General features: G+C 35.8%; 1 protein-coding gene across 1 annotated transcript in view; it reads left to right on the top strand.

The window, feature by feature from the left end:
* Positions 1-11,873, top strand: part of MYO5C (myosin VC) — a 32,552-nt gene extending 20,679 nt beyond the window's left edge. The window contains exons 27-41 of the mRNA XM_017804959.1: positions 139-202; positions 290-370; positions 762-942; positions 1,834-1,927; positions 2,709-2,760; positions 2,967-3,132; positions 3,385-3,472; positions 4,184-4,279; positions 5,279-5,433; positions 6,533-6,622; positions 7,887-8,037; positions 8,459-8,741; positions 9,810-9,984; positions 10,500-10,580; positions 10,837-11,873. Coding sequence (XP_017660448.1) covers positions 139-202; positions 290-370; positions 762-942; positions 1,834-1,927; positions 2,709-2,760; positions 2,967-3,132; positions 3,385-3,472; positions 4,184-4,279; positions 5,279-5,433; positions 6,533-6,622; positions 7,887-8,037; positions 8,459-8,741; positions 9,810-9,984; positions 10,500-10,580; positions 10,837-10,989 — 1,910 coding nt within the window. The 3' untranslated portion in view covers positions 10,990-11,873. The remainder of the gene's footprint in view (positions 1-138; positions 203-289; positions 371-761; positions 943-1,833; positions 1,928-2,708; positions 2,761-2,966; positions 3,133-3,384; positions 3,473-4,183; positions 4,280-5,278; positions 5,434-6,532; positions 6,623-7,886; positions 8,038-8,458; positions 8,742-9,809; positions 9,985-10,499; positions 10,581-10,836) is intronic.
* The last annotated feature ends 4,187 nt before the right edge of the window (positions 11,874-16,060 follow it).

Below are 16,060 nucleotides of genomic sequence, written 5' to 3'. Positions count from 1 at the left end.
AAGAACCTCGTAGATTTAGGAAGAGGTTTGTTTAATTTTTGTTATTAAGCGTAATTTGAAATGTGCAGAGAAAATAATTCATATAATAAACTTTATTAGTTTATTCATGTAATAAAATTCTTTTTTTTTTTTTTACAGAAAAGATGTCAGAAATTACAAAACAGCTTCTTGAAAGTTATGATTTTGAAGATGTGAGAAGCAGGTAATTTTGTTCTGAGGTCTCTTAAAAAAAACCTTAAGAGATGCATTTTGTTCACGTGCACACTCATGGTACTGCCTTGCATTCCAGACTCTCTGTGGAGGATTTGGAACACTTAAATGAGGATGGAGAACTGTGGTTTGCTTACGAGGGCTTGAAAAAAGCTACAAGGTTAGTTCAGTTCTTCAGTGTTTTCATAACTCCAAGCTGTGATCTAGAAAATAAATTGGAAGACCAGTGAGTAACTAATTTGACAGTGCAGTACTGAACTTCTGTTTAAGAAATGAACAAACACTACATTATATGATGGGCTGAGCAGCTTAAAATCAGTTTAACAAACTTTAAGTTAAAGTGAGTGAGTAAGTGTGTATGTATGAGTCAAGGAAATGTGTTTCCTCTGAGATATCAAGCATAACTTTCAGCTCCCTTAATGCACAGATGAGGTAATGGAATATCTCTGTGTTAATCACAGTACTTTGTTTTCATTTCATATTAAACTTGACCCATTTCACCAAGGTCATTCTGCATCTGCCATGTTCTGTCTCCCTTTTTTTTTTAACAGAGTATTGGAAAGTCATTTCCAGTCTCAGAAAGAAATATATGAGAAGGAGATTGAAGGTTTGAACTTTAAAGTTGAACACCTTAGTCAGGATATTAATCATCTACAAAAATTATTCCGGGAGGAAAATGACATAAATGATGGTATTCGACTTGAAGTTAGCAGGCTGACTTCAGAAAACCTGGTAAGATCAAGATGTAGTAATCAAAGTGTAGTAGTACAATCCGAATGTGTTTGTGGCACAGAGCACTCAAAATCTTGCAGTCATGTCCTTGAATTCTCAAGGCTCAAACAAATGGGGCCATCTAAGATTGCACATCCATAAGGCTCTTTCCCTGTCTGCTTGGGGTGGTGTGTAAGGAAGCAGCCAAATTTCTTGTCCAGTTCTCCAGTTTGTTGGGGCAGCCTCACAGAGATTCTTTTCCCTTTTCTTTTGCATAAACCCGATTTGAGATTTTTCTTCAGAAGCCTCTTCGAAGCTCTGAGACTCTCCCCACCAGAGGGCAGCTGAGCGTAGCAAAACACACCAAAGAAACTGCAGGCATGGCTGGAGAGTGTGGTAATTGGTGCTGTGCAAAACTGTCTGACACAAGGAACAGATATTATTCCAGAAAATAGCATATACCACCTAATTTTTCTGAAAAATAATTGAAGAAATATTTTCAAAAAAAAGTTATGAAAATTGAAAATATAATAAAAAGTTATTTACAATGTTATTTAAAAAAAAAAAAAAAAAACATTTTATGGCATATTGAGGGCTTTTTTTCCACTATTAATTGAGCTGGGGAAATTAAAGCCACGGTGTAATTTCCTTTAAACTGGAACAGAACAATGGTACTACTGGGACAGTCAAACAATTTGATTAGCTCACTATTTCATTTTTAACGGTGGCCAGCAGCAGGTGCCTCCAGCAAAGTTAAACAAGTCAGGCAAGCAGGTAGCAGTGCTCCCCCAGAGTCTCTCCTCTGGTTTTGACTATTTTCAGTTGAAGCTCCTGAAGTGTTATAGGAACTACTGCAGGCATTTGAAAAGAAGGAAGATGCTGAAATACACAAATCTCCTTTTCCTCTAAAAGGTGATCCCAGATCTTAAACAGCAAGTTTCTGAACTTGAAAATCAAAAATTAGATCTTGAAAACCGTCTTCAAGAGCAGACTGAAAAGTTAAAAGGTAAAGTACCAGTATGATCCCTTGTCTTTCAGTTGTTCAATGGATTCCCTATATTTGAACTTTTAAAAGTTGAAGCAATATTCTGTGACAGCTTCACTGCTGTATTGCTTTTCTTCTTAGTAAAATGTAAGAGACACAGTGAAAAAATATGTTGTATAGTTTATATCTCTTATTAAATAATAAAATACATGCAAGCATGTGCTTTTTTTTTACCTTTTTGAGGGCATTCAGTTCTATAGTTTGGATGCCTACAAATGTATTCAATAGGGCTCTGCAGAGAATGTGTGGAGTGCAGTATGCCCTTTGGAAACAGTCATAAAAAGGAAAAATGATTTGGAACTTAAGGCATACTCCATGAGATGGACTTAAGAGAGTGCTGAAGATTCAGAGTCAGAGGGAAAAGTTCTTGCTGAGTTTGCTTGTTTGAAAGTTCTTCTCAATTTAGGAAAGCATACTCTGCTGAGCATTCTGAGTCTCTCTAGCTGCAGTGTCTTCCTAGGCAACTGATTTAAAATTTAGAAGTATTTTTACTGCCACCTGCAAGAAGTTAGTAGTATGAAAATTCTTCATCCCATGTAATTTTCTTTATGTTATGGAGTAGTCACATATTTCTCTGCTACCTTATCTGGCAGGTCATTCCGTTTCATTAGATGGAACAAAATTATGAGCGTAAGAAGAGATTAACTGAATACCGGTACTGAACAGTAAATGACTTTGATTTTGTTGTTTCTCTTTTGTTTTGGGTTTTGTTGCTATTTATTACTGAAAAAAAAAATGAAAGAGATGTCTAATCGGCTGCATTATGAGCTAGAAGGGAATAGAACACAAAGACGGTAATTTTTATTTTATTTTTTTAATTTAAGAAATGTAGTCACTATAATCTGTGGTGACAGAGTCAATTAAACACCTTAAAGTATTGCATTTCATGTAAGATTTACCTTACAGTGTTGTGTACAGTTAATAAGTAATGGATGAGTATGATATAACTATGCTTTAACAAAAGATTAAGAGACAAGACTTCTTATCTACCTATTTTTAGAACTAATGAGGCTCAGAATGAAGTGGAGATAAAACAAAAAGAGACTCTGAAGGGCACAACCCAAGAAATTGAGGGGCTGAGCAATGGTTTGGTGCAAGGTGAAGTCCAGGATGAAGTACAAAGCAAGATAAAACAAGTGACAACTCGATTCCATGTGGAAAACATGGTGAGGAAATGAAATTGTCATTAAGAAATTGTACCTGAAATGAAAGATAAAAAGAATGAAATAATGATTTTGTGGTATGGATAGGATGTTTTCTCAATTAATTGAGGGAGAAAAAAATATGAAGGTGTTTCTTCCACCAAATATAAGTAAAAGCACATCATAGCACACTTTAATTGTGGCAATAACATAGAGCAGTAGAAAGCAAATTTTTAATTGTGTTTACTCTGAACTCACTGACTTGGATTATTACAGGATCTTGAAGAAAAATTAGACATGAAAGATAGAATAATAAAAAAATTGGAGGATCAGATCAAAACTCTTACCAAAACTCTTGAAAAAGGTAAGATATTGTTATGTGATCTGTTTTTTTAATAGCTTTGCATGGTCAGTGTCTGTTTGAAGAAAAATGTATTTAAAGAGGTGGAGTTTGGGGTGGGGTTAGAAATTCAAAACCTCAGGAAAATGTGCCAGGGGAACCACCAACAGAAATTACATAAAAGTCCTTTCCTGGTTTGTTTGGGTTTTTTTGTAATAGGCTAAATAATAGGCACATATGGGACCCAGACTGTATGATAAATATTAAGCCAGAGGCATAAGGTTCTGTCAACAGAAGTTAACACCTACCCTCACACAAACTGTCTCTGAGCCAACAAAGTTAGTTTTGTGTGGGATGAGTAACTCCTCCCATTATCCTTCAAGTGGCAGGTGGTTCCTGATATGAAGTTAGTTTGTACAAAGCTCTTATATACAATGTAGTTGTTTGCTATAGAAACCTCTTAAGAATATTGCAGAGGCACCTCAATGTAGAGATGTACTGTTGCTGTTTATTTGCCTTATTAACACAAGTAATTCCACTGAATCCAGCGAAACTATTCATGAACAATATAAATGTTATTTAACTCATAATGCTTGGAAGCATAAGCTAAGAACATTAATGTGAACAGGCCTGTACTCTATTATAGAGAAAACTGCTTTTCCCCAATAGTTTGCTCTGATGTGACCATTAGCTCAGCCACTAACCTGGAAGTAACAGTACTTTTGTGTTTGACAGCTGAAGCTCACGTGCCAACTTCGTCCAAAGAGTACATTGGAATGATGGAGTACAAAAAAGAGGATGAAGAAAGGATCATTCAAAATCTGATCCTTGGTATTTTAGTAAAACCTGACATTTTCTAAGTTGTCAACAATATTCAGAACACTACAAAAAACCTACAAGACCATATTTCGCTTACATTGAAGTTGCCTGTTTCCCCACTCCCTTACCACCAATACAACTTGGAGGCTCTGCATTGCTCTTTTTCTATTGCCAGACATTTCAAGTACAGAAGTGCTTTATCTGTGTAAAAATCATTTGTCTGACTCCACATAATGCTGACTCTGTTATCTTTTTTATTATTTATTCACCTCTAAAGCTCTAAATCTCAAGAGCACACCAGGGACTTGAATTTATGTTCTTCCTGGTCATCTACTAAGTCTGTAAGTCACTGGGCTTACGTCCATGTGTGATGGTTACTCTCCTGTCTGTCCTTTCCATATCATTCTCTTCACTGAAAGGAACTGTACTTTCATGTTTGTCTTGTAGAAGAATTTTGTCCTTCATCTGTGTTACTTTACCATATCAATTTTGCTGCCAAATCAGCTTTTTGCATTACCTTACAATCAATATTAAATTCAGCAGATTTTCTATGCACATTGGTACCATTATTAAATTAACAATATCTGCCTTTTCTTATCAGCTACTTCAGCCTTGTGAATGTGTGTATCTTTGTGAACAAAGGTGTGTCTTTAAACAATGCCTAAATTTGTGGGGCCTCCAGTAGGTAGTTAAATGCAAATTGCTTTTTGAAGTTGTTCTGCCTGGCATAGCCCATACTGGACCTCAGAATTTGCTACAGTACTCTATTAACTCTCTGAAAAACTTAATTAATACTATTATGTGTGCAATACTGTTACAGAAGTTTTCAGAAACCAGCAATTCATCAATAAATCAATTATGAAGTGTCTGGTTCCTGAAGAGATGAACCACATAGTGCTTCTTTTTCAGAATGATACATTGAATCATTGAATTCTTATATAATAAAAATAAGATTATTATTATATTATATTATTATTATAAATATATAATTCTTATATAATCTCTATGCAGATTTAAAGCCACGTGGAGTTGTAGTTAATATGATACCTGGCCTGCCAGCTCACATCCTATTCATGTGTGTGAGGTATGCAGATTATCTGAATGATGCTGACATGCTGAAGTCTTTCATGAATGTAACCATTGATGGTATCAAACAAGTTGTTAAGGTAGGAATTGTGTTTGGCTGTAATATATTGTACTTTTTTATTTTTAACATAAAGTATCAGATGCATGCATAGTACCTGGGGAATGCCAACACTTCCATTGCTGCTAGTCCTGTAATGGAATGATGATCATTAGTGACACTTTTTGAAGTTTGCAGTAGTATCCCTGTGAAGTCTCCAGGTAAGGTTCAGCTGTGCTGAACACAGAATGCACAGGATGCATTAACATAAATTATTTTTATCTGAAGAACCTCTTGACAAAGTAATTAAAAGTATTTTTCATTTTACAATGAGCAGCTAATTAGGTGAAATGCACCTGTGCTTTCAGCACTGGTAAAAGTCAGATGGACAGAAATGAAGGTTAATATGTCTGGCAGCAGGCAGGTAGTGGAATTATTAGAGGTTTTTACACTGCTCTTCTACTAGTGTAATAGTTTTTTTCTGATATGTCATTTGGTACTGCAACACTAGTACCAAAATATTAAAATTTGTTGCCAGCCAGTTTACAAAAAATTAAGTTGTAAAGAATTGTTAGCCTGTTGTCTCATCTGCGTAACAAATTCAGCTCTGTGAATGCTTTGTTGTGGATTTATGCCTGGAAACACCAAGCAAGCACAGACAGGAATAGACTGTGGTTTATGCAGTTGAACATGTTGTACAGAGAATGCCTATAGTTTGTTTAGAAACAAATTTATAGCCCAGTTTATCCGTTAGAAAGGCTTTTTTGCACATAGTTAGAATTATTTAGTTGTAGTTCAGTTTCATTGGTGTGTGCAGGTGTTGTTCACACTTCTTTGCAGGAAGCCCTCCAGTACACTACACTGTCCATAGGAATGTGTAAAGAACTGTGTGTTCAGGATAATTCATTTAGCCAGTCTGTCGTATCAGAATACTTAAACAGTATTTACCAAATAAAAGAGGGGTGTTTGCTGTGTGTGCCTGAAAAGACAAATGATTTGTTCACCTAGGATGTTACAGGTGCTGTGTGCTCCTTGTGCTGTAGATTGACTCTATTATGCCAACGCTGTAATGGTCTTAAGTTTAGTTATTAAATTAACTTCATGAGACAATACCATAATAAGATTGCTTTACCTATTTTCAGGAACATTCAGAAGACTTTGAGATGTTGTCCTTTTGGCTTTCCAATACATATTATTTCCTTAACTGTTTAAAACAGTACAGTGGAGAAGAGGTAGGATTAATTTAATAAAATAATGTCATTACTTTGCTTTTAATAAACTTTAATTGGAATTAAAAATAGTGATAATAGATGATTATTCACCAGCTCACCACTGTTCCATCCAGGTATTTAGATATTCAGATTGCTGTGCAGTGGTATTATATGTCTTATACAAATAAAAAAACCAGTATAGAACTAATAGATCAAGTGAAATCAAGGAAACATCAAAGTGCTGAAGTAGGTGAAAGACAAGACCTGAGAACTGCTCCTTAATTTGAACTATTTCACATGAGTTTAATGTAGGCTGGACTTAAGATATCCAGCTATCTATCTATCTATAATATAAAAAAAAGTTTTACTATTTTATTATTGGGACCTTTCAAGCAGCTACTGCTACCAAAATAAGGCTACAGAAGAAAACCTTGGGAAAGAAACAAAACAATAAAATGTTCAGTTTTTTCCTTATTTCAGTTGCTTGTTTAAGCTAAGTTTTATCCTGAGATTCAAAATTCTTTTAATTATTTTCAATTGAAAACTCTTCCTATATTTTTTTGGCTAGGTTTTATAGATTCAGATAGACTGAATGAAATTAGAGACAATAGAATACAGTCTTCAGGATTAAAGGAAAGAGATGCCTCAAAGCCTCGGCATCCCAGTGTGTGCTGGGTCACCAGCAACGCTCCCTCTCGTGGTCGTACCGGGAACGGCTGCGGAGCAGCGCAGACAACATTTAAACTTAGTTACCGAAGTGTTTTATAATTTGGTTGCAACAGTAGGCAAAGGTCTGAATCCAGAATTTACTGTTTATATATATTTCTAATGAATATTCAATACTTCACACAAGTTAGGATTCCGTGTAGACTTTTTGAAGTCAGAACTTTGCTAATGAAAAGTCTGAAAATAATATCCCTTTGCAGCAATAAATTTTTTTTTTGACATCATATTTTAAATAACTATATTTTTGCCTTTTTTTTTTTTTTGACAAGGGGGCAGGGGAAGTTTTCTTTCTATTTGAGTGATCTAGGAATTGTTCCAAAGTTCATTGAAGTCTATGCATGTCTTTCCCTTGGCTTTAGGAACAGAGTAAATGTCAGCATAAACTGGAAAATTAAGTACTGGAAGCATCCATTGAATTACCTGTAGCTTTGACTCATTCTGAGACTGTGTTCAGCCAGAGGTGGAATGAGTTACTCTAATACATACATTACATTGTGGGAATCATTTATAATTATAATGTTATGCGATTCTAATGATTATATTTACAACTCACTTGTAGGAATTTATGAAGTGTAACACTCCACGTCAGAATAAGAACTGTTTGAAGCATTTTGATCTCTCAGAATACAGACAAATTCTCAGTGATTTGGCCATTCGAATATACCACCAGTTCATTCTTGTCATGGAGAACAACATTCAGCCCATGATTGGTAAGACAGCACCAATCCAAACACACCTAAATGCAGCTTGTGAACTGTATGAATAAAGCTTGTACATGGAGGCAAAGGGTGGGACAGACTTCTTTCTTCTGTTGATTTATACATGTGTTCCAGCATGTGTGTTTCCACACATATAAATTCCACTGGGTGGTATATCCCCATAGGGTTTGGAAAGACTTTTTCCTCACAACACTTCCTGGCGTGGGATAATGCTTTGAATCTGAGCAACATCATACAAAAACAAAAGGCTTTTTAAAAAACGTGTACTCCAGAAGCCTTTTTCAGTATCCCATTTTTCTTCTATCATTTAACTTTTAAAATACCCTGAAAGTAGGTTTTGTTCAATAACTAATGTAACTGAAAGGATCCTTGGGAGTTTTGTTCTTATCAGTTATTTTCTGTTGTATTTCAGTACCAGGCATGCTGGAATATGAAAGTCTTCAGGGAATTTCTGGCTTGAAACCTACAGGGTTCCGTAAACGTTCTTCCAGTATAGATGACACGGATACCTACACAATGACCTCTATCTTGCAACAGCTCAGCTATTTTTATAGCACTATGTGTCAGAATGGCTTGGACTCTGAGCTTCTAAAGCAGGCAGTGAAGCAGCTTTTCTTTCTGATTGGAGCTGTCACCCTCAATAGTCTCTTCCTCCGCAAGGACATGTGCTCATGTAGAAAAGGAATGCAGATAAGGTAAAGCCAGTAAAGTTTCAACAAGCTTGAGAATGAATTTTTAACACTTTCATGTAATATCCTTTGTCTCTAAGTGGCCGTTCTGATGGAAGTAGCCTATTGTTTTTTTTATTCCTTTTGAAAAAGTAAATCTTTGCATTTTGGGTTGAGCTTTCTCAACATAACAATTATAAATTGTTCTTTCCATGGAAACACTAATGGAGGAAAAGGCAGAGAAAATTACAATCTGAAGTTTATAGTCAGGCATGGTTAGGATTCTTTCCATGCTAGCTCATTTGTGATGTGACCAATAGTATTTTTAATTCTTTCTTACTATAGTAAACAGGTGCAGTGTCCCCTGGCTGGCAGAGAGACAAAAGCTGACTTGCATGTTTCATGCTCTGTGACAAGAAAAGCACTGAGACAGAGCCTTTGAGGATGTACATTGAGCATCATCTGTCTTATTAAAAGCACCAAGAAAACATGCTCCTGTTTTGCAGAAGATACAGTTCATTTATTCTCCATTAGTCAGTCTGCAGACTAATGTGAAAGAAAATCAGTAAAATCTTGTCCCATCTGGGAAATTACTGGAAGAAAGCTGCTTTAACCTTTAGGTCATGAGTTGTAAGCCTGGTCCTGCTTTGTAACATGCAAAGATTTTCCTAGTTTTCTATACAAGCTCAGTTGTAAATGAATGTTTTCATGACATACAGTGCAATAGGCAATGCAGTATATATTAGTAGTTTTCTGTAAACAACAGCTAATAACTCACTCTATTAGCCAAGCTTTTGAGAAATAAAAAAAATAAAAACAAAAAACCAAACTAAACCAAACAAACAAACAATCCCTGTCTAAAAAAAAAACAAACAAACACACCAATTTGAAATACACAAAAGAGTAGGAGTAAACTTACAGTTCAATAAGCTATTAGTTGTTTGGGTTTTATGATCTATGGTTATGGTTTTTAACTTAAAATGTACTAATTTGAACACTGCATTAGAGGAGTATTTCTTCTTTAGCAGTCTTTAAAGTAACTTGCTTGTCAAGGGGAACCTGACGTTTCTGTTCTTTGCTCATGGTTTAACCCAGATGTAATATCAGCTACTTGGAAGAATGGCTTAAGGACAAGAATCTTCAAAGCAGCAATGCCAAAGAAACTTTGGAGCCGCTATCTCAAGCAGCCTGGCTCCTTCAGGTTAAAAAGATCACAGATGATGATGCCAAGGAAATATGTGAGCACTGCACATCTCTCTCTACTGTGCAGGTAATGAACTATCTGTTTTCTTCTGGCAGCACTGATTGCAGAATCTTAGCCATCTAAAATAATTTGTTGCAAAGGGCTATTGGCCTTTCATTTGATAAAAATAACATTCGTCAGCATTCTGAATCATCGCTTGCTCAACTGTAATTTTAACTCCTTATTTCTGATTGTTAGCATTTTAACTGTGGTGAATACTTGCCTGCTTTGTTCTATCCCGCATTTTTATTCCATGGTGTATCTTCTTTACTTTGCCACAGGGTTTTTTTTTATTGTTTCCCTTAATCAATTCAGCTTTTTCTGCATCTCCTTGATCCTGCTGACACCTCTGGAAATGAGTCATAACAATCATCATGTATGTAAACAATTCATTAGGTGACTAGTCAAAATTCTCTGTTTACTGTAAAATGTTTTACTGAAACCTTAATTAAATATCAATAAGGATGTCATAATGATGTTTTCTTCTTTTTGTCCTCTCACTTTTTCTGACATAGTAAAATTGTCTTTTGTAATTTGAACAGATAGTTAAGATCCTCAACTCATACACTCCGATAGATGACTTTGAGAAAAGAGTGACTCCATCATTTGTTCGTAAAGTCCAGGTAAGAGCTACAACTATTATTTCTCATATTCAGCTTTCAGGATACTTCACACACAGTTTTTGATGTTAGGTAGTTGTACCCAACCTTTACATCATATTATTACTACGTTGTTCATCTTCTAGGCATTTGGAAGTGATGCAAACAAGTCTGCTTAACATAGTGTAAAAGCAAGATTTGCAATGGGAAGAAAACAATGGACTGTTTTTGCTTTGATTCTTAGTACAGTATTTTCTTACCCTTTCTGTTATGATTTCAGGCTATGCTAAGCAACCGTGAGGAGGTTCCACAGTTGATGCTCGATACCAAGTATCTCTTTCAAGTGACGTTTCCTTTCACCCCCTCTCCACACGCCTTGGAAATGATACAAGTCCCCAGCAGCTTCAAACTTGGCTTTCTCACAAGGGTTTAATAAAAGCAATGAATTGATGTTTCCTCAGAGACTGTGTGAAGACATGCAGACTTTCATGGTTCATTTCACCTGCTGGTGGATAGTATGGCAGCTTGTAGTGAATTAAACTGTTAGAGACTTCTTCAGTCAAGACTTAAACAGTAGGAATAATTTTGGCTTGTTATTTCCTTCTCTCTGTTCTTACTCTCTTCCCTCCATTTCAGTCCTACAGTGATGACTTTATATCATTACCTGGACACAAAGCTTACCACACAGTTTTTTAGTCCAAACCTGACAAGAAAAGCATTTATCTGACAGGTTTGTATTGCTGCCCTGTCAGCACCAGTCAGAGGGGAAGACTGCCATGTGATAGATGTTACTGCTTTACAATTTTCCTTGTCTTTGCTTCCTGTAACAAGAGGGCTTTTTTCTTCCCAAGGTAATTCTATTCTTTGCCTTGATATACTGGATCTGTTTGAGAGTAGCTTTCATCTTCACTTCTTATATCCTTATTTCTTTCACTACAAAAGTAGTCTTTCACAACAGTTCTTCCAGAAGACTACATTGAAACTGGGGAACAGAGATCAATCCAAGAGAATTGCTGTTTACAAACCCACATTGTCTTTTCGTGGGCATGCTGGCTAGGCTCCCTCTGCTTGCATTGCAGCCTGGGGACTCTGCACAGATCTTTCCCCAAAGCAAGGACTCGAGTGCTCTTCTTCAAGACAGGTTTCAGTTTTGTTCTCTGCAGTGACAAGTTTGGATTTAATATGAGTTATTGTGATGGAAAAGCCAGATATAAAGTTCATGTTTTGATCCAGGTTTGAATTACAAGCTTGGTTTTCTAAAAGACAGGAGCCATCTCCTGGTTTGGTTCCATCTATAGTGCAGTTTATTTCAGAATATACACTGAGTATGTACATGTGCACATCACCTTTCTCCTTTTCTCTTTTTGCTGGTTTCCCTCCTCCAGTCCAGAGACTGAATAGGAGCAGATGCAGTTACTGTGGTCTGCTGTTACTGATAAACCAAGCCTAATTCCTTACATTTCATCTTTATTTATTTCTTTTCAATTGCAGGATCCTTAAAAGCAGTAGTCGTCTCCTTTTTGCTTTGTTCAGCCTTCTCCGTGTAATCAGGGAGTAAAAGTAACTTTATTTAGTTCTGGACTCTGTCAGAACAACTGGGGAAACAGCATTCACCTCACCACAATGATAACTATCCTTAGAAATTCCTCAGTAAATAATGCTGGTTTTCTAAACTACTTTATTAGATGTAGTTATTAAAATCAAGTACTAAAGCTTTGAAATATTTGATGGACTCTAATTAATTGTGTTAATTTAAATATTGCAGGAAAGAACAATTGATTTTATTTTTATTATTGTTATACAGTGTTAGTACTACTTGTTTAATTTCACAGAACAATCTGTAAATATAAAGAAAGAATCATTCTTGCTATTAGGTGTTCTTGGTGTTTACTATGTACAGTGTAATGCTTATCATGATATCCACAGAGATATACTCAAAATCTATGAAGGAAAAATTTTTTGGTTCGTTCAACAACAATAAAAGCTGTACAAAAGATCACATATGTAGGTAGACTGGTATTTTAATGTGTTAAATAAAGTAGCTTTTAAATCACTTTGTAGTGCTCTGTGTGAATGAATAGCTATGTTCTCAGTATGGAATCATTTGAAAGAAGTTACTTGGAACTATGTGAACATTAGTGAGTACTGTCAGTCTTGTGTTGCACCATAACCATTTATTTAACGGTCCAGTTGCTTTGCTGTAACATTGTGTATCTTCCTGTCAGCATGGCATGCTCTCCTTGGCTCCTCAGGAACTTCTGGAAATATTTTAATGCAAGCAACTTTTGTTGCTGTAATTTGTGTATAGCCTTTTTTTACAGTTACTGGAGATGAATGAATGTTACCTGGGATGATGTGAGTAAAATCACAGCCCACTCTTTCAGCCACATCACACAGAAGCATCAAGGCATGGATGTCCTTTATGACAAAAACTGTTGATCAAGAAAAAATTGTTCTGACAATTTGATGCTTGGTTACTTTAAGATAATTGTGTGAAGTATGCTATTAGTACTGTGTATGCAAACAGCAAAAGAAAGTTAAAAATAATCGAGTCTGTTGTATGCTCTCAGAAACTGACCTTGCTTTTGCTGACATTAATGCCTTCAGCCAGTATGTAAGTACAAAATTCTTTTTGTTCTCTGTAATTCTTCTAAATATAAGGGGCAGTTTTAGTGAAGGCAGATACATGGAAGAGGCGTTACTGAGGCTAACTGTGCTAGAATGACAGTACAAGTGAAAGCTATTTCGTTCAAATGGGAAAATCACAAAATCACAGAATATGCCGCTTTGGAAGGGACCCACAGGGATCATCAGGTGTTGAATGGTGATCCCTACTGCAGTGGCATAGCTTTGAAATGGTTTGTGGAGAGATGTGTGAGATGCTCTTGGCATCTTTGGATGTGTGTAGACATGTGACTCCTGCAGTTTCTGGGAATAGAACTCAGCAGCATAGGTGGTCCCTTTCAGCCCTGTGCTTCCATAATACTCTAATAAAAAAAGAGTACTACAAAATAATACTATAATAAAGACATTTCTGCCCAAGTCTCTGCTGGGCTGAGACCTATTTTTTTTTCCTCTTTTTCTCTCAGATCTTCTTGACTATCAAATGCAGATACCTAATGGCATAATTTCAGTGACTTCCATAGAGTCTTAATAGTAGATATGACCTTCAGCATTTTTTAAATTTTTCAGACATGTTTTCATGAATTTCCCCAAAATTTTTTCAAAGAGTGCAAGAAAAGCAGAAATTTTTAGTCCCATTGATTTTAAATTTATTGTCTTAGAACAGGTAAATAGTAAAAATATAACCAAGGAGGAACCAGCATGGACACTAATCAATTTGTTTGACTTTTCAATTTTGTTAAGAATATGAGATAAACATCAACAGTGCTATTCATCAGAATGTCAAATTGCTATTTGGAAAAATCAGTTGTCAATCACCTCCCCAGTATGTTTCAACTTTGCTGTTTCGAAACCACCCAAAAATTGCTGCTGTACGGAACAGGCAGGTAAGATCTAGTTTCTGTCCTTTATTCTATATTCCGAAGGAGGGCAGTTAAAATAAAGTCTTTATCATCAGTAGTCATCAGCACGTAGCTGATCTGAGGTGATGCAACTGGAGAGGCTGAGCTTTAAATACACTTTAAGTAGACTTAGTAGAAAGGTTGTCTTTCTACATTAGCAGTAGCACAGAGCTTATTTAGTCATCTTGAGACTCTCCAGGTTCTTGCTCTTTGAAAAGGTGGGTAATTTTTCTTACTTATCAACAAACTTCATTGCACAGAATTTCTCTGTAAGTAACATATTTTTTAATGATTCACCATGCTACCATTTTTAGATTTCTAGTGTAACTTTAAAAACCTAATAAGGTTAAAATTTCAGGCTACAATGCAAGAAGTTGTAATGGTTTTAGACCCTTTGGGTTTAAATATCTTTATAAAATAGTATACAAATCTGTCATTATGACAATCTTAAATATAGTACTGATTTTTAATTATTCAGAAGTTTTGATGGCTTCTGTTGTAGCAAAATTTTGTGATGTGTCATAATCTACTCTGAAGTAAAATAGGCAGGTAAGATTACCCTGTATGTTATTACTGCAAATTCTCACACTTTATCAAAATTAATTCTGCCCAGAGTATTCATTCCAAGCCTAACAGATCCTTGTCAAAAGTCTCTAGAGCTAGTGATGATGTTTTGTTCAAATAAGATGGCTTCACACCAAGTATATAAATCCCTGATTATATCACATGAGTTGCCCTCAGTGGGAACCACTAGTTCTAAGAACCTTGGACTAACAGGTTATTCAGTTGTGAATGTCCAGTTTTAAGACTCTAGCAGAACTGAGCCCAGGAACTGTAGTCACTTAAAAGCCATGAGCAATACCTGCTCCCTGAAAGGATAGCAGTTTGTGTTCTCAGGCTCACATTTGCACAAGAACACATTAAAAACTTTAGGACATATTTGCTGCTTTTCATCAAATGGAATATAAACCTCCCGGACTGCATAGAGCTGACTGAAAGCTCCATGCAAATTTTAGATTAAAGTGCTGTGGTTCTTTTCAGGACAGATTGCTTTCTGCATGTGTTGGGATGAAGTTATGCATCCCCTGGAGACAGCAGCAAAACTTTTATTGACTTAAGTGTGGGCAGGATTTCTGAGTTTATTATCTCATTTTTCACGTAGTCCACTGAAATACATAAGAATAAACAGCAGAATGGAGGCAGATACACAGAGTAAAGTTTGCTTTATATAATGGCCAGCCAAACAAATTCTAAAATCTGCATAGCTGATTGAATTTCTTTTGTTCCATTTAAATCTGTCTTGCAATAGCTTCTTCTGATTGTTTACCAAAAATTCATTATTTATGTACATGTCTAAGTAATGTTAAAAGCATCCATTTTTAGAAGTGGTGAAAGGTCCTATTTTCCCTATGAAAAATGTGCAGAGAAAAATGACACTACATTATTATTCTTGTTTGTTTCTCTGACTCTCAAGTAGTTTTTAATACTCTGTTGATGATAGTTCTTTGATCCTAGAGGTGCCTGGCTTCAGAACAAAAGGGTTTTCGTAATGACCCAGCTGTCAGTGTGCTTGAAGCATCAATTTCTGCTCAAGAAGCACATTGTTCATATTTTCTAGCTGCTACTGCTGGAATCCTAGCTCATCTTTTCAGCTTTAAAAATACTGTATAATACTGACTCTTTAATTAGGCAGGGGAAAAACAATAAGTATCAAACAGTGGAGTTTCTCAAAAGTTCAGCTGTTGTTATGCATTTCTGGTTATTGACTGCTGACAGACGTTGAGTAAAAATTGAAACTACTTTCCCACATGTAGTGAATCCATGTGCACAGCACATATTATAATGGCATGTGTATATATACATATATTTTGCTTTATATTTTTCTGCGTAAAATTAGAATCTGCAGAGCATGTGACTGTTTTGTATATAGTGACAGTTCATCATTCTCAAAAGATTAGTCACAGAGATTATCCAGCCTAC

This window comes from Lepidothrix coronata, unplaced genomic scaffold (genome assembly GCF_001604755.1).
Source record: "Lepidothrix coronata isolate B3197 unplaced genomic scaffold, Lepidothrix_coronata-1.0 Scaffold11, whole genome shotgun sequence".
NCBI lineage: Eukaryota > Metazoa > Chordata > Aves > Passeriformes > Pipridae > Lepidothrix > Lepidothrix coronata.
Note: the sequence above shows the minus strand (reverse complement) of the source record. Positions and strands in the feature narration are given on the sequence as shown.